At 37.8% G+C, this 19861-nt stretch overlaps 1 protein-coding gene across 4 annotated transcripts in view; it reads left to right on the top strand.

Moving 5' to 3' along the window:
• Positions 1 to 16095: 16095 nt before the first annotated feature.
• LOC133574852 (nipped-B-like protein B) overlaps positions 16096 to 19861 on the top strand; it is a 51876-nt gene continuing 48110 nt past the window's right edge. For 2 of the 4 annotated variants that reach the window (XM_061927157.2, XM_061927154.2), the window contains exon 1: positions 16097 to 16221. In XM_061927157.2, the coding sequence (XP_061783141.1) occupies positions 16158 to 16221 (64 nt within the window). In that variant the 5' untranslated portion in view covers positions 16097 to 16157. Of the gene's footprint in view, positions 16222 to 16832; positions 16969 to 19861 lie in introns of those variants that run through there. The other 2 variants (XM_061927155.2, XM_061927156.1) reach the window with 2 other exon arrangements.

Here is a 19861-nt window from a genome sequence, read left to right as displayed (position 1 = left end):
ACGCTAGAAATTCAATAGGGTCCTCTGTCCCAAAGGGACTCTGTCCCTAATAATAATAATAATAATAATATATACTGTATATATATATATATATATATATATATATATATATATATATATATATATATATATATATATATATATATATATATATATATATATATATTATATTCATTTTTTTATTTTTTATTTTTTTTATATATTTTTTAATAGATTAAGAATTGTTACAAATAATAATTAAATCAATAACCACATTTTTTTTTACAGCCCTACTATTTAGTCCTGTACTTGTTTGGATCATGAATTCCCCCCACTGACTTGTACATCAACTCTTCAAACATTTTGACTTTTGCATCAAATGATTTTGTAAACCTTAGTTAGTTTTAACAATGAGTCCTCATCTTTGTATTAGGGACAGGAATCTTACAACAACTCACAATTCGATCTGATTCCGATTCTCGAGATGACAATTTGATTCAGAATCAATTTTCGCTTCATCACGATCCTTTATTCAAACTGATTCTCACAATATATTATTTGGTACAAACATGATAATAAAACCTTCAGAGATTTAAGCGTGAAACACAAACAGTCAAACAGTTCTTATATTTAGTACCAATAACAACGATAGATGCTTACGAGTTAGCCAACTTGTTAGCCATTTATTGCGATTAAAAAGCGATTCATAATTTTCAAAAATCGCTTTAAAAAGATACAAAATTAATTTAAAATGAAAGGAAATTAAATAAAACATTTAAAAAAAATGAATTTAAAAAAATTGTTTTTTTTAAGACCATCTACGCCTTGTAAACGTCGTATGTCAGCAGCTAATATGAGCTTTTGTAACCTGTTTTGAAAATGTTTTATTAAAAAGTCTGAACCAAATAATATATCGCGAAAATCGGCTTGACTCGAGAATCGTGTTGTCGCCATACTTGCCAACCTTAAATCCTCCGATTTCGGGAGGTGGGGGGTGGGGGCGTGGTCGGGGGTGGGGCAGGGCGTGGTTGAGGGCGTGGTTAAGAGGGGAGGAGTATATTGACAGCTAGAATTCACCAAGTCAAGTATTTCATACATATATATATATATATATATATACAGGCACGTGCACACATAGGGCCCTATGGGTGCTTGAGCCCCTGCCCTTTTTTGCCTCGTCTTAAAAAGTGCCCTCTGCCTGTGTGTGTGTGTGTGTGTGTGTTTTTTTTCTTTTTTTTTTTTTTTCTTCTTTTCTTTAAATAACATTAATAAATTCCTGTTAGGGATGTAAAAAAAAACAGCGTTACAATAACTCCACGTTTTCTTGTAATACCGGGTTGTTTGAGCCTGCCGCTTCCGCCAGAGAGGGAGAGAGAGGGCGAGTGAGTGAGTAAGTGAGAGGAGAGAGAGCCAACTGCGCCCCTGAGGAGACGTGAGAGTGGAGCAACTTGAACCTGTGAGTTATGGTCTAGTCGCCGTCCACTTATTCAGCATCTAATATGGGTAATATTTTAGAAAAACGCTGTATTATTCTATTATTCAATGTGTCAGTTTCTGTTTTTGCCGGACGTCGGAGCACGGCACATCAATTCCGCACAGAGCAGAGCGGATCATGCGGGACAGGAAGTAGTGTACAAAATACAAAATAAAACACCAGGTTAATTTTCAAAATAAAATGCACTGTGTTTACGGCGGATCACATTTCTCTCACAGTAGAGGTTTAGATATAAAGTTTATTGTGACTTTGCTATTACTGTGTGGGTTAACAAAATAATAATAGTAATAATAATGATAATAATAACAATAATAATAATAATAAGAATGATAATGATAATAATAATAATAATAATAATAATAATAATAATAATAATAATAATAATAATAATAATAATAATAATTGTTATTATTATTATTAATAATAATAATAATTTCAGCATTCTGGGGATATAAGATGTAGGTTATCTGTTAGGAATATTACCATCTGTATTTAAACTTGATTCATGTTGATTATGCCTGCAGCACACTGCCAAAAAAAAGAAAGGATACAGAAAAGGAAGGAGAAGGAGCGCCAGGAAGCAGCTAAGGGTAGCAAACCTCTTAATGCATGGCTAAAACCAAGTACTAGCTTCATGGAAGCCCTGAATTTACATTGAGGAGCATATTTGGGTATGGGTGGCCTCCATCCTACAGCCCTCTACTGGCCCCTGGTCCATATTTTTGGGCCTGTATTGCGTTTCAGTTGTTTAGTCTGAGCATTAAGTGAGAAAGACCATAAGTTACAACTTGATGGTGTTTTCATCAAGTTAAGGGAAGAAGGACAGATTTTCTCATAGAATTTTTTTCCATTTGAGTATTTATTTTTGTATTTTTTTTCAAAGTTCATGTTGCACTGTTCAATGTTCAATATTAAAGTGCTTATCTTTAACAATAAATATTCTAATAATAAACCAGTGTTTTGTTGCTTTTCATGTCTTCCAAGCCTATGATAATGTGAATTAACTCATTATGACAATAATTTGTTGACACAAAAGAAATGGCAATCACTTTTACCTACAAAGGACACACAGCTAAGTAGTTAGCTTCCTATTAGCAAATTTAATTTTACATTAATTTCCATATTGTGCAAAGGACCAAAAAAAATGTCCTGCCCTTTTCTGACTTTGAGCCCCTGCCCCTCTATAATCATGTGCACGTCCCTGTATATATATATATATATATATATCTACATCCTGAAAATATGCAAACAAAACTGTGTTTAGATGATTGATACTTCAAACTTGCATAAATAAATATTAAGGAATATAACATAACTTGGCTTCTGAGAGTTTCAAAATGTAATGAATAAAATGCTAAAGTTGTTGATAAACAAGCAATAATTTTAATGATTAAATATGGTCATTTTAAATAAATTATTATGATAATTTAAAATTAATTATTTCAAATATGTTTATTTTAATGTATAATTCTAATGCCTGGATGTAATAAGGAGTCAGAAAAAATACAATTAATTTTGATGTTTTTAGCAAAATATAGTAAAAATGTATTTAGTTTTTTAAAATTATTATTAATAAATATATTTATTTGTAGGTAAGATAAACATAATAATACAATTTATCTCTAGTCTGGATGATTTATTTCTTGTCACCCAGTTGTCCTCCCTTCGTGAAAAAAGGCTGTCCTCACTCAGGTCCGCATGGAGCTGGAGGGGGCGTGGCCTCCAGCTCCGGCTGAAAATCGGGAGATTTTCGGGAGAATATTTGTTCCGGGAGGTTTTCGGGAGAGGCGCTGAATTTCGGGAGTCTCCCGGAAAATTCGGGAGGGTTGGCAAGTATGGTTGTCGCGTATCGGATGTAACAGTCACATTTCATATCCGCTGTCTGTAAATGCAAGGAAGTTTTACGGTTATTAGGGGTGCTGTTGCTGAAAAATATCGATTCACATCCAAATTTCAATTCTCATTTATACTGATTCAAAATAGATTAATAATTTTCAAAAATCGATTAAAAAAGATAAAACATTAATAAAAAATGTCAAATGAAATGAAATTACTGTATTTTTTAAGAATTAATTTAAAAAAAAAAGAGTTTTAGGCCATCTCCGACTTAGTAGCTGTGTATGCGTCATATGTGAGCAGCCAATATGAGCTTTTGTAACCTGCTTTGAAAAGGTTTTATCAAAATAATTTGACCAAATAATAAATGACTCCAGAAAAGTATTTTTGCCTATCGGATGTAATATTTACATTTCAGTGCCGCTGTCTAGAAATGCTGTGTAGTCCTATGGTTATTAGGGGTGCTGAAAAGAATCGATTCACATCTAAATCGTGATTCTCATTCATACTGATTCAAAAGAGATTCATAATTTTCAAAAATTGATTAGAATAAATAATAATAATTAGGAATTAAATTAAATTCAATGATTTTTTATTTTTAGGAAATAATTTCTATAAATGAACAATTTAGGCCATCTCCAATTTGCAATCTTCATTTATTCAGATTCAAAATCGATTCATAGTTTTAAAGATAAAAAATGTAAAATTAAATGATTTTTTATTTTTTTTTAAGAATTACATTTTTAGGCCATCTCCAGGTTAATAGCTATCAAGCTTCTTTATTCAGCATGCCTTGCCAGAGAAACTGCAGAGCCCATATTTGGTGTTCCTGGGGCGGAGCCACTATCCCACACTCTGCAATCAGGCCTTCATAAGCCTTCTGTTTCAACATTGGTCACTAGATTGTTCCTCCGCCATGCCCGTCTAGTGGCTGAGTTCTGTGTCCCTAGTCCTTGTTGACCTATTGACCCTTTGCCCCTTTGTTCACTGGCTTTTCACCTTTTCCGTACCTTGTTTTTCTCAAACTTCCTTTTTTACGGTAACGTTTTGGTTTGCCATCGCTTTTTGTTTATCTTTTGGACCTAGTTTTTGGAGTGTTTTCACACCTGCGCACCCTCTTTTGTTAATAAAACATTTTGTATTGACTTTTGCCCGAGTCTCTGCTTTGTGGTCCGATTACTGCCAAACCGGTTCCCGTTGTAACATGTAACCTGTTTTGAAAAGCTTTAATGAAAACATTTTTTATCAAAAAGAGACAAGCGGTAGAAAATGGATGGATGGATATTGCGAGAATCAGTTTGACTCGAGAATGTGACAGTTATATTTGAGTTCCACTCTCTATAAATGCAATGTAGTTTATGTTTTTTAGGGGTGCTGAAATTTTTTTTTATTCACATCTATCACTATTCTCATTTATTCGATTCATAATTTCCAAAAATGTATATAATTTGAAATTAAAAGAAATTAAATCAAAATATTCTTGGAAATATTTTGCCATATTGGTCCAAAAACAAAAAAAATTAAAAGCCTTATATAAGTGTTATAATGAAGGCAACACATGATGTAAGTGTCTATATTAGTTATATTAGCCTACTATCAAAGGCTGACGCAAATCTTTGTTGACAGAAATGTTGTATTTTAATATTTATTCTACACATTTTTGCAACATTGGCTTCTCACAGGATGACATAACTTCTGGAAATGACTGGCTCAGAATGGCCAAAGGCATAAATGTGTGTGTCCAAGTTAAAGGAAATGACAGACTGTCTTCTATTAATGGATTTATTACTATATTTGCAAGCTGGGTAACGTTTGCTGTGGTCTGGAACAACATGGCGCACAAACAACTATCAGATATGCAGCCAATATTACATATAGATAATGTGTCATGAGACATGCAAATGTAAATTAAATACACAGAGGACATAAGTAAAGGAAATTAAATGAGCTCAAATATACCAATAAAACAAGGCATAATGATGCAATATGTACATACAGCTAGCCTAAATAGCATGTTAGCATCAATTAGCTTGCAGTCATGGATTGACCAAATATGCCAGATAAGCACTTAAGCAAATCAATAACATCAACAAAGTTATCCTTTGTGCATTCACGCACAGCATAAAACATTTGGTGGACAAAATGAGACAAAGAAGGAGTGGCATAAAACGCGTCTTTCTGTGGCGGCATCGGAGAAAGTTGCACATGTAAACAAACCACGATGAGTTCAAGGATCGCTGAAATTAGTAGGACAAAACGGTGCTCGCCAAATACTCTCATCAGTGAAGCACGTATAACATAAACAGTGCGGTTTCTAACAACTTGGAAGGTTTGTGTCATGTTTGTTCTCCTACAGAAAATATATTAAAACAAAAATTTATTTTTTTAATTCATCTTTTTCCATTTTCACACATCTCTGAAAGAGGTCCAGGGAGCCACTAGGGCGGCAAAAGAGAGCTGCATGCAGCTCGAGAGCCGCGGGTTGCTGATCCCTGGGCTAAGGGTATACGTCATGTCAGCAGCACGTGTGTGATTTTGTAACCTGTAACCTGTTTTGAAAAGGTTCTATTAAAAAATATATTTTACCAAATAATATATATCGCGAGAATCAGTTTGACTGGAATCGTGTTGTGTCGGATGTGACAGTTTCTGTCTATAAATGTTGTGGCGAATGCATATATTGTTTAAGAGTTCTTTCTTTATGCATAGTCATGTTTAAATGATATTTTCCCATGTGTACTCTTTTGGCTTGTATCTTATGTCCGCAAGTAAACTCTGTGCTTTACCTTGAAGGGGTTGGAATGTGGTAGTAGAGCATACTCCCTTTTTACCTTATCAGTAGTAGAACAATGATGCTGTATTCCCCTCTGGGCAGGGCGGGGGCTGTTTTCGTATTCAATAAGTTGTCTCTTTCCGTTTGGCTTTCAGACCGCTTCTAGATGCCGCTATTAACGGACTGTAGGAATGGTCTCCTAAAGCTGTAGTAAAACTTGATAATATTCCTATTCTGTCTTGATGGTCCTTCTTACTCAACATATATGTCATCTGAAAGAACTTGGGATTGACCAGTGACTTTAATTCCCTGAGAGGAAGACTGGTCAGACGCAACAATGTATTGTAACTCTACGGCAGGGGTGTCAAACCCATTTTAGCTCAGGGGCCACATGGAGGAAAATCTGTGCACACGCGGGCCGGACTATTAAAATCATGGCATTAAAACTAAAAAATAAAGACAACTTCAGATTGTTTTCTTTGTCTTACTTTGGCTAAAAATAGAACAAACACATTCTGAAAATATTACAATGAAAATATCGAAAAAAATACCGGCAGCGGTAAAGTTTAGATCCATGAAGGAACAAAGAAAGTGAATGAATTTTTATATCTGAATACATTTACATATGCATAAAAATGTGTTTTCTTTTGTATTATTTTTTTTAATGAATTAAGTAACGTTTATGACAATCTTTTTCCAAAACACAATATAGAATGTGAGATCTAACAGGATAATGCATACATTTATCATTTGTTTTCAAAATAGTTACAAAAAATGTGGGACCCCAAAAGTTTACTGTGGGACCCCATTTTTATGACTTGATGGGGGACCCCATTTTGAAAATTCCTAACACCAACACTGAAAACAGCAGCAGGTGGCTGTGGCCTGCGGGCCGGTTCTAATACTAATCAACTATCATCCCGGGGGCCATAGATAATTCATTGACTTGACTTTGACACCCCTGCTCTACGGTTATCATCACCAGTTCCTTTTTTTTTTTTACTTGTTATGGTATTTCGACTTACAGGTGTTTACAGGTGAGTTATGTTTTTTCACAATTTGTACTGATCTTTTTGGTCGAATTCTGGGTTGTCAATCAGTAAAGTTCCCATTGTTTAGATCCGAGATTAGCCGAGGGATAGCCAGACAAAAGTTACAGTATATATGAGAATATATATGATAATATATATAATATATAGGAAAGAAGAAAGTGACTGTTTATTTACTGTATTATTATTTTTTAATGAATCAAGTAACGTTTATGACAACCTTTTTCCAAAACACAATATAGAATGTGAGATATAACAGGATAATGCATACATTTATCATTTGTTTTCAAAAGAGTTACAAAAAAGTGGGACCCCAAAAATGGGACCCCATTTTTATGACTTGATGGTACCCCATTTTTAAAAATTCCTAGCGGCAACACTGACGGAGTATTAGTGCGTGCAAGACAGCAGCAGGCGGCTGTGGCCTGCGGGCCGGTTCTAATACTAACCAAATATCATCCCGGGGGTCTTATCTTTTTTGTAGTTGTATTCCTTTTTTATTATTAGGGACCGAGTCCCTTTGGGACAGAGGACCCTATTGTATTTCTAGCGTTTTATTATTATACCGCCGCCTCTTTGAGCTGTAATTTGACCCCCTTAACATGCTTCAAAACTCACCATATTGGACACAAACATCAGGACTGGCGAAAATTGCGATCTAATCAAAAAAACCAAACCCCAAAACTCAAAATTGCGCTCTAGCACCCCCTAGGAAGAAAACAAAACTGCCTGTAACTCCCAGTAGGAATGTCGTAGAGACATGAAACAAAAACCTCTATGTAGGTCTCACTTAGACCTATATTTCATACACTGACAACCCCCAGCATAAATTAACAGAAAGTTTGCAATTCCCCCTTCAAAACAAGAGTTGTGTAAAAACAGTCACCTTTTTTCAAACATTATCTCCTCTGAGCGCGTTTGTCGTGTCAGCTTCAAATTAGCACAGTAGAGAGATTGCACCCTTCTGATTAAAAGTTGATGAAAGAGTTTTAATTACTGCTCCGGTTTGGATTTTATGGGCCCTCAAAGTCGGTCCTGTCCGTCGCTGTTTGCACCTTTAATTGTTATTATTTTTTGTATTGTTCCCACACTACCATTGCTTTTTTTGTCACTTTTGATATGGTTTTCTCACAGTTTACTTGTTGTTGTTTTTTGTGATTTTTTATTTATTTCTTTATTATTATTATTTTTTTTGCATCTGATCAAGCCACGAAAATGTGATTTTCTTCTTCTTTTTTAAGTGTGAACGGTGGAGAGGTCCCCCGGGAGGTGATCTAGTGATCACTTCCTGAGGATCCTTGAATATTCATCCGTCTTGCTATGGTCTGGATCGTCTGCTGATCCTGAGACAGTGTAGGATGGATGAATATATATATACAATATCTGGGTACTTTTTCTAATAATGTCTATACTGTAAACCTTGAGTTGTTAAAGCCCAAGTGCGCCTCTCTCCTCAAGTGTGCATGTGAGTGTGGATGAGTGGATGTGTGAAGGGTCTGAGTGAGCAAATTATGATTGTCAAATGTGATTTTAACTGTAAAATTCAATGAAATATATATATATAAAAAAAAAAAAAATCAGATATAATTCATTTTGGCCCACAGGCCTTGACTTTGACACCTAATTTTTAAAGTTAGGTTTGAGTTGCTCAACGTCAGGACCTAATTCAAAAAGTTCTCAACGCTGTTTTAATGTGTTATGCCTGTAAACACATTATACAAATACAAAGACATTTCACCTGTTATTTTTTTTGTCTGCGACACGTAAACACTTTGATTACACTTAAAAACCACTGTCCTGTAGCACCCCTGTCTGGAGAAAAGTGGAACTGCACCCAAACAAAACAGAAGTCTACATTAATGCAATAGTCAAAAGTGGAGAGAGATCTAAAACCTTGCTAAAAACACACCTGCTTTGATCAGAATTTGACTAAAAATAAGCAAAAATTTTGTTTTTCATCTTGTTTGACCTCAACAGAATTTGCTGTTTTTTTGACAATTATGAATCGATTTTCAATCAGCGTAAAAGAGAATTATTATTTTAAAAATATTTCCAAAAAAATAACATTTTAATTCATTTGAATTTTAAATTATTATTATTACTTTGATCAATTATTGAATAATTTGAATCGATCCGGCCCGCGGGCCTTGACTTTGACACCCTGCTCTACGGTTATCATCACTAGTTCCTTTTTTTTTATTTTACTTGTTATGGTAGTTCGACTTACAGGTGTTTACAGGTGAGTTATGGATTGCGTTAGTTTTTTCAAACTATGCATTGATCTTTTTGGTCGAATTCTGAGTTGTCAATCAGTAAAGTTCACCGTTGTTTAAATCCAAGATTAGCCGAGGGATACCCAGCCTCGACTTTGACAACCCAAATTGTTAATTTAGTTTGCAAGTATTCTAATGACTTTCTGATATCGTATTGAACATTATTGTCATTCTTACTGCTTATTAAAAATATTTTCATTTTATTCTAATGGCGGCAATGAAGCCTTATATGAAAGGTATTTATTTAAAATAATTTACAATTTATTTATTATTCCAAAATATGTTTCATGTATTTAATTTAGTTGCATTTTCCTTTTTTCACTCTTTTGTTTTGACACATTTTTATTTAGCCGACTTTAAAGAATGTACGTTTTGCATGTTTTATTATTTTTGTTTCGAAAAACAATTTAAAACAATCAAATTCCCATTAGACTGATTCTATATTATGATTAAAATAATGATTAATTAATTATTAATATCAACATATTTGTATGTGTTTTAGTGTACAACATTCTTATTACGGCTTATTAAACATATTCATTTAAAACGATTTAGAATGTATCTATTTTTCAAATATATCTTATGTCTTTAATATAGTTCCTTTTTCCCGCTCCTACACTTTTGTTCTGACATCTTTTTTTTAAATTATTATCTTTTTTTTTTTTTTTTTTTTTTTTAAATGGCTGTAAAATTGAGTAAGTGATTTATTTCATAGTCAATACAAAGTCAAGGGCCTTGACTTTGACACCCCTGCTCTCATCATCATCGGCGGTCACTCGAACGAGTATGACGATCCTCCTGGTAGGGGTGTATCTCTTTATGGAGGATGCCTGTGCGTGACTTTGTTTTACGTGGGGAGACTGGTGCACAGACAGTCACCACACGATCCTTGACAGAAATCGGGTCAGGGTCCAGTGGCATGGAGTCCAAGATGACTGGGGACCCTTTTTCTGCTGCAGCCTTCTTCCGCCATTGCAGCCGTTGTGGTAGTTCTTAAATCTACCGTCTTCCGCCTGCTCCGCCTTTGCGGTCTTCACCGTATCCCTGGCTAGGGGGCAGTCAGGTACTAGGCCTTTGCCAAGGGCCACCTGGGGTAACAGTAGTAAAGGGGTTAACCTCCTAGTGCCCCAAGACCCCATAGAGGAGCCTCCACTGCCGGATGCACTTTAACGTCATGCCCAGGACTTACCCCTGCTCAATGTTCCCTTCTAATTTTTCATGTGTGTGAGCAAACGCAAAAATTCCCTGAGCATTCAGTGGAGCCCATGTGAGCAACATCAGATGTGCACACTGTGGCTACACCAGCAGCACACCTGTCCCAAACCTGACTAAATAACAAGTAAATCTCCAACCATCCATCCATTTTCTACCGCTTGTCCCTTTCGCACCCTGGACAAGTGCCCACCTCATCGCAGGGCCAACACAGATAGACAGACAACATTCTCTTATTATTATAATCAAATGACAGCAGTCATTTCCATGAGGTTATTTTCTAATATAAGTGTTTAGGCCCACTTACAATGACAATAACAAAAAATATTGTTTTTCATGAACTGTGTACTTGTATTGTTTGTCCGGGTGGAGGTCCTGCTTTGGAAATAATTTGTACCCCTTTCAGACATTGCATTTAGTTTCCATTAAAACATTCACATGTTGCACAATGAGATGTAAGCAGAGGATCATGTGTACATTCCTGCAACTTCCTGTTTGTAAAAAAAAATATTTTTATTAGTATTTATTTAATATACTCACAGCATTTCATGATTCATATTCATCAATTAAGATTCCTCATAAATGACACTAGAATAAGCACACATTTGATTGGTAAATCATAGTGTAATGACCTGGTATTACACTTTATGTGTGGTGTTGGAGTTGTCCGACTTTTTGTGTGGCTGTAAACGCATCACTGGCTAAGTGCCATATGTGCATGTGTTGGCTCAAGTGAGAAAGAGTGAGAGGCTGCTGTTGATATAACAAAGTTGCTTTTGGTCTGGTTTATACTGCAGAAAATGACCAGTTTTGCTAGACATCATTTTTTTTACTAATGTTTTGGTGATGTGTTTATGGCCGAAAATAAATAGTTTTGCTCAGTAAAGTGATGGATGGAACTCATGTCCTCAAAGCGTCTCGACAGACGTTTCAATATTTGAACAATGCTGACGAAAACTGTTTTCTCTGTCGTGTCCGTCTGTCGAAAATTGTTATGCGCTTATATTTTTATTTGATTTTGTGCATGGCATAGATTTGCCGTGCGCAGAGGACGCTTGAGCCATACTTGCCAACCTTGAGACCTCCGATTTCGGGAGGTGGGTGTAGGGGGGTGGGGGTGGGCGTGGTCTGGTGGGAGGGGGCGTGGTCGGGGGCGTGGCTAAAAGGGGAGGAGTATATTTACAGCTAGAATTCACCAAGTCAAGTATTTCATATATATATATATATATATATATATATATATATATATATATATATATATATATATATATATATATATATACAAATACTTGACGTTCAGTAAATTCTAGCTATATATATATATATATATACGTATATATTTTATTTTATTTTATTATATATATATATATATATATATATATATATATATATATATATATATATATATATATATATATATATATATTGTATTATATATATATATATATTGTATTATATATATATATATATATATATATATATATATATATATATAAAATAAATACTTGAATTTCAGTGTTCATTTATTTACACATATACACACACGTAACACTCATCTACTCATTGTTGAGTTAAGGGTTGAATTGTCCATCCTTGTTCTATTCGCTGTCACTATTTTTCGAACCATGCTGAACACCCTCTCTGATGATGCATTGCTGTGTGGCACGCACAAAAGTGCTTTCATCAAATGCACTAGATGGCAGTATTGTCCTGTTTAAGAGTGTCACAACATTGCTGTTTACGGCAGACGAACTGCTTTACGGTATACAAAAACGTGACTGCTCTTGTTGTGTGTTGTTGCCGCGCTGGGACGTTAATGAAACTGCCTAACAATAAACCCACATAAGAAACCAAGAACTCGCCGGGAGAGGCGCTGAATTTCGGGAGTCTCCCGGAAAATCCGGGAGGGTTGGCAAGGATGGCTTGAGCAGTGCGCAATTGCACAGGCGCGCACCTTAGAGGGAACGTTGCCCCTGCTCTATGGTTATCATCACCAGTTCCTTTTTTTAATTTAGTTTTTTACTTGTTATTAGTTGGACTTACAGGTGTTTACAGGTGAGTTATGGATTGGGTTTCTTTTTTCAAACTCTGTATTGATCTTTTTGGTCGAATTCTGAATTGTCAATCAGTAAAGTTCCCATTGTTTAGATCCGAGATTAGCTGAGGGGTACCCAGACAAAAGGCCCGCAGTGTGTGTGTGTGTGTGTGTGTGTGTGTGTGTGTGTGTCCGGCGGGGGTTGGCTGTCGTTCCCCTGTTGGAGGAGCTGTTCGGATGGCGGGACGGAGAGGGAGCTAGAGTCTCCTCTCCACCTTCAACCAGCTGCCATCCTACCGCTCCTCCCCCTCCTCCACCTCCTCCTCGTCCACCTCCTCCACCACCGGAGCCACTTCTTTCTCATCACATCCCGAGGTAAATAAGGCACATTTATCCGACGTAAAAAGAAACGCTTCCGTCAGGCCCCCTTGCGGAGGCCGACTCATTGTGTGCACCAGGCGGCCTTGTGTGATCGCCTAAGAGGGTTAGGCTCCGAACGGTGATTTAGTGACGGCTCTTGTGCTTTTGTACACCCCCCCCCCCCCTCCTCCTCCTTCAAACGCTGCCTCCCTAGCGGTTATTATTGTTTATTTTTATTTTTATGATTATGCTTAGTCTCCCGGCGTTACTTTGTCGGGACGCGACGTTGAGGTGCACGGATCCGATCCCCGAGCAAGGGGGGCGAGACAACACACGGCTAGCGGCGGCTAGCTGGTTCCGATCCAGGGGCAGACAACTTCCAGTTAGCCCGCTAGCCTAGCCACATCTCCAGTTGTTGCTAGCCGGCTAACCCCGGGACTTCTTTACTCTCCCGGACGCTCTGACGCTACTTGCACGTCAAGCGGTCGTAATAACCTAACCATTACACCGTGACAGCTGGCGTTAAGGTGAGAAAATGTGGCTATTTTCAGACCGAACGCCGTGACGGCTGCGGCACAAAAGACGGGAAAACGAGACTAGCTTTTGGTGAATTGACATCCTTTTTTGTGTTGTTTTGTTGTTAGCCCTCTAGCTAAGTAGGAGCATGCTAACAAAAAGCTAGCTAGGGGTTGGGACTCTTTTTTTTTGGTGGTTATACATAAGCTGCGCTCGCTGCGAGGTTGCGATAGGGAAGGTTGTGTGTTTGTGGCCAGGTAAAGGGAGACGAAGGGGGGGATGGAATGGTCGTGGCACCTTCTGGGTCAGACATGAAACTTGCCAAGCAGGCTGGCTAAGAAGGCCTCATTCAGTACATCAGGAAACCAGCAATAGTATGACAATTGAAGAGGAGCACTATGGGAATGTATTCAACCGCATTGATAATAACCCATGTATTGCCTTTTTGTTTTAAAAAAAACAATTTGTTCCACTCCACAGCATTTTGGAGATGTGAGGATAGGGTGAAGACCTTGGTGATATTGAGCAGCCTGCGCATCCAGTCGACCCTTTGACCTCATCTTCAGCATGAATGGTGATATGCCTCATGTTCCCATCACGACTCTCGCTGGAATCGCTAGCCTCACCGACCGTAAGTACAACAGCGTCTTGGTATTTCCAAATAATCCACAAAATGCATTGAAAGAGTGTCAAAATTTGTTAGTACCAAACTTTTAGGTTAGGGAGCGCACCGGTATTCAAACTTCACCCGCCGTAAGTGCAACAGCATCCCGGCGTCGTTTTGTTATTTACAAATAATTTACAAAATGCATTGGAAAAAGTGTCCAAATTGGTTAGCACCGCACTTTCCAGGTTAGGGAGCACCGGTAGGTAAAACGCACCCACCAAATTTGATAAGAAATAAACATTTTTACATACATTAGCCACACCTGACCAAATATACGGGTACGAAAGATTTTGTAAATGTTTATTTACATATGTGCCGTATTTTCCGGACTATAAGGCGCACCTAAAAACCTCAAATTTTCTCAAAAGCTGACAGTGCGCCTTATAATCCGGTGCGCATTATATATGGACCAATATTGAGCCACAACAGGTCTCGCAACCCCAGTCTCTACTGTAGCGTCTATTCTATGCGCCTTATATATGAACTAAGTTTTAAAATAGGCCATTCATTGAAGGTGCGCCTTATAATCCGGTGCGCCTTATAGTGCGGAAAATAGGGTAATTGTTTCCAAATGGTGCCTGTCACACGGCAGTAAAACGGCTGATCAAACAAAACAGAAGTCATCGTCATGGACCCACTAGCTGGCTCTCCAATCAGCTAAACAGACTCAATAACTCGAGGGTGACAATTTAGTCAATTTACGAAACAAGGATTGGGAGAAGACCTTGGTGATATCGAGCAGCCTGCGCATCCAGTCGACTCTTGCTGGAATCGCTAGCCTCACCGACCGTAAGTACAACAGCGTCTTGGTATTTCCAAATAATCCACAAAATTCATTGAATGAGTGTCCAAATTTGTTAGTACCAAACTTTTAGGTTAGGGAGCGCACCGGTATTCAAACTGCACCCACCAAATGTTATAATAAAAAAATATTTTTTCAGATATCCACACCGGACCAAAAGCCGCAAATATATACGGCTACGAAAGATTTTGTAAATGTTTACCGAATTTTCCGCACTATAAGGGGCACCGGATTATAAGGCGCACCTTCAATGAACGGCCTATTTTAAAACTTTGTTCATATATAAGGCGCACCGCATTATAAGGCGCATAGAATAGACGCTACAGTAGAGGCTGGGGTTACGTTATGCATCCATTAGATGGAGCTGCGCTAAAGGGAATGTCAACAAAACAGTCAGATAGGTCAGTCAAACTTTATTAATAGATTACAAACCAGCGTTCTGACAACTCCGTTCACTCCCAAAATGAATAAACAGCTGTTTTATTATTTTCCCCGAGGTAAAGTCAGTGACGTGGTATTTCGTTTATCTTTTAACAACAGCAAGGTATAACATGTTAGTGCAACATTTATATCACATAGTGATATAGATTCCTCGATTCAATAAACACTTAAAAAACAGTCTGATAATGTTACCGTAAATCAAACGTTAGTGCTATCACATTATAGTAACACTCGAAATAGTGCAAAGCAATAACAATATATCAATAACTCAACGTTGCTCAAACGTTAATGTCACACAACACAACACACAAAATAAACATGTAAAGCTCACTTCTACTACGTGGGAAAATGAAGTTGGCGGCTGCTTACCGTAGTTGCGAGACCTGTTGTGGCTCAATATTGGTCCATATATAAGGTGTCAGCACTGTCAGCTTTTGAGAAAATTGGAGGTTTTTAGGTGCGCCTTATAGTGCGGAAAATACGGTATTTACATAATGTAATTGTTTCCAAACGGTGCCGGTCACACGGCAGTAAAACGACTGATCAAACAAAACAGAAGTCATTGTCATGGACCCACTAGCTGGCTGTCCAATCAGCTAAACAGACTCAATAACTCGAGGGTGACAATTTAGTCAATTTATGAAACAAGGATTGGGAGAAGACCTTGGTGATATCGAGCAGCCTGCGCATCCAGTCGACCCTTTGACCTCATCTTCAGCATGAATGGTGATATGCCTCATGTTCCCATCACGACTCTCGCTGGAATCGCTAGCCTCACCGACCGTAAGTACAACAGCGTCTTGGTATTTCCAAATAATCCACAAAATGCATTGAAAAAGTGTCAAAATTTGTTAGTACCAAACTTTTAGGTTAGAGAGCGCACCGGTATGTAAAACGTACCCACCAAATTTGATAAGAAATAAACATTTTTACATACATTAGCCGCACCTGACCAAATATATTGGTACGAAAGATTTTGTAAATGTTTATTTACATATGTGCCGTATTTTCCGCACTATAAGGCGCGCCTAAAAACCTCCAATTTTCTCAAAAGCTGACAGTGCGCCGTATAATCCGGTGCGCCTTATATATGGACCAATATTGAGCCACAACAGGTCTCGCAACCCCAGTCTCTACTGTAACGTCTATTCTATGCGCCTTATAATGCGGTGCGCCTTATATATGAACTAAGTTTTAAAATAGGCCATTCATTGAAGGTGCGCCTTATAGTGCGGAAAATAGGGTAATTGTTTCCAAATAGTGCCTGTCACACGGCAGTAAAACGGATGATCAAACAAAACAGAAGTCATTGTCATGGACCCACTAGCTGGCTCTCCAATCAGCTAAACAGACTCAATAACTCAAGGGTGACAATTTAGTCAATTTACGAAACAAGGATTGGGAGAAGACCGTGGTGATATCGAGCAGCCTGCGCATCCAGTCGACCCTTTGACCTCATCTTCAGCATAAATGGTGATATGCCTCATGTTCCCATCACGACTCTCGCTGGAATCGCTAGCCTCACCGACCGTAAGTGCAACAGCGTCTTGGTATTTCCAAATAATCCACAAAATGCATTGAAAAAGTGTAAAAATTTGTTAGTACCAAACTTTTAGGTTAGGGAGCGCACCGGTATGTAAAACGCACCCACCAAATTTGATAAGAAATAAACATTTTTACATACATTAGCCACACCTGACCAAATATACGGGTACGAAAGATTTTGTAAATGTTTATTTACATATGTGCCGTATTTTCCGGACTATAAGGCGCACCTAAAAACCTCCAATTTTCTCAAAAGCTGACAGTGCGCCGTATAATTCGGTGAGCCTTATATATGGACCAATATTCAGTGTTTCCCACAGGACAGGCATCTATTTGTGGTGGTGTGGTCGGCGGGCGGGCGGGCGGGGGGCAGCAGCGATGACCAAGAAGAACGCGGAGTTGGAATATAATTACAACATTTTATGTACATATTTATATACAGATTTGAACAATTAGTGATTCACTGAAATATATTTATTAATTGTGGTTCTTACAAAAAATATATCTTATAAAATATAAAAGCTAAAATGTCTCTTAAAGCTCTGCCCCTTTAATTAGTGAATACTAAATAATTTAACTTTAGCCTACTACTACAACCATATTATTTACCAGCAACATGAAGTGAAACAGAGGCAGAGGTGTCCTGCCACAGTCAGTCAACCTCCTCCTCTTCCTCCTCCTCCTCCTCCTCCTGCTGCTGCTGCTGCTGCTGCTGAACAGGTCGCACCTGTGGTCCGAACTGTAGGCCTACCTCCTCTCCAAGTCGAGCCCTTTTCGGCCGTTGAAAATATTTTTCTATACTCATCTGTGTGAAGGAGTGAACATCCAACATTAGAATTTATTACTAACGAGCAGAACCGCTCTATGTACAGTGCCGTCTAACCTTAAGCGGCAGCAGCTCAACACATGCAGGGTTCAACGTTAAGGTTTTTTTCTACTTGCCTGACTTCTCAAATCTACTTGCCCCAATATTTGTACTTGTCCTGCCTAGGTTTTTTTCTGGCTGTGTAGTGCTCATGGCTTATATCTTAATAGAATCCTTCCCGTTGACTATTTACAACACTACACAGTATTTATTATTATTATTATTATTATTATCTATAATTGCATTTAAATGGCATTGCATACATGTAAAATTAAATGCTATTTCACATTATTTGACCAGTAGCAGTTACACTCATCTGAACAGGTCAGCCACCTGTTTAAAGCCCAATCACAGTTGAAATCTTGAAATGAATGGTCTTTAATGGCCAAAACATTAACCTGGACAACATTTTAACAGCTGGTTGGCTCAGATTTTATTATTTTCATTGCATTCACATGCTGCAGTGGACAGTGGACAATTTAGCTTCAGTCCATGTGTGTTTATTGACAACATGGTTATAACCTGGACACGTTAGCGCGTCGGTATTGTAACACGTGACTGTTACTACGAGCGTCTGCCCCGGGCCAAGAGTCAAACAGCGGCGGTGTTAATGAAGCAGCGTCAGGCTGCTCACCGTCAGTGAAACGCTCGGTGAAATCACGGATTAACGTTAAATATATGACGAGCCGCAAGCGATGCAGCTATAATCTATCTACTAGTGATGGGTTGATGAGGCGTCATGAAGCGTTTCGACACATTGCAAAACTGTATTGATACTGTGTCGATACTGTGTCACTAAATAATGACATCTGCTGGACATTAAAAATCCCTACAGGCAACCTATGAACCGACTCAACTGACACTGATATTATGACCTAGTACAGTGGTTCTCAAATGGGGGTACGCGTACCCCTGGGGGTACTTGAAGGTATGCCAAGGGGTACGTGAGATTTTAAAAAAATATTCTAAAAATAGCAACAATTCAAAAATCCTTTATATATTTATTGAATAATACTTCAACAAAATATGAATGTAAGTTCATAAACTCAGTGAAGCACAAGCTCAGGTTTGTCACTAAATGTCTGTCAAAAAGAACTGTGAAAATAAATGTAACTATGCAATATTCAGTGTTGACAGCTAGATTTTTTGTGGACATGTTCCATAAATATTGATGTTAAAGATTTATTTTTTTTGTGAAGGAATGTTTAGAATTAAGTTCATGAATCCAGATGGATCTCTAATACAATCCCCAAAGAGGGCACTTTAAGTTGATTATTACTTCTAGGTGTAGAAATCTTTATTTATAATTGAATCACTTGTTTATTTTTCAACAAGTTTTTAGTTATTTTTATATCTTTTTTTCCCAAATAGTTCAAGAAAGACCACTACAAATGAGCAATATTTTGCACTGTTATACAATTTAATAAATCAGAAACTGATGACATAGTGCTGTATTTTACTTCTTTATCTTTTTTTTTCAACCAAAAATGCTTTGCTCTGATTAGGGGGTACCGTACTTGAATTTAAAAAAAAATCACAGGGGGTACATTGCTGAAAAAAGGTTGAGAACCACTCTGTTTCCTGAGATCCAGGGTCAACGCAGCCGTCTACCAGCAAGTTTTAGAGCACTTCATGCTTCCTGCTGCTGACCTGCTCTATGGAGATGGAGATTTCAAGTTCCAACAGGACTTGGCGCCTGCACACAGCGCAAAATCTACCCGTGCCTGGTTTACGGACCATGGTATTTCTGTTCTAAATTGGCCCGCCAACTACCCCTGACCTTAGCCCCATAGAAAATCTGTGGGGTATTGTGAAAAGGAAGATGCAGAATGCCAGACCCAAAACCGCAGAAGAGTTGAAGGCCACTATCAGAGCAACCTGGGCTCTCATAACACCTGAGCAGTGCCAGAAACTCATCGACTCCATGCCACGCCGCATTAACGCAGTAATTGAGGCAAAAGGAGCTCCAACCAAGTATTGAGTATTGTACATGCTCATATTTTTCATTTTCAT

This window comes from Nerophis lumbriciformis, linkage group LG32, assembly GCF_033978685.3.
Source record: "Nerophis lumbriciformis linkage group LG32, RoL_Nlum_v2.1, whole genome shotgun sequence".
NCBI lineage: Eukaryota > Metazoa > Chordata > Actinopteri > Syngnathiformes > Syngnathidae > Nerophis > Nerophis lumbriciformis.
The sequence above is the reverse complement of the archived record's forward strand: the minus strand, read 5'-3'. Positions and strand labels throughout refer to the sequence as shown.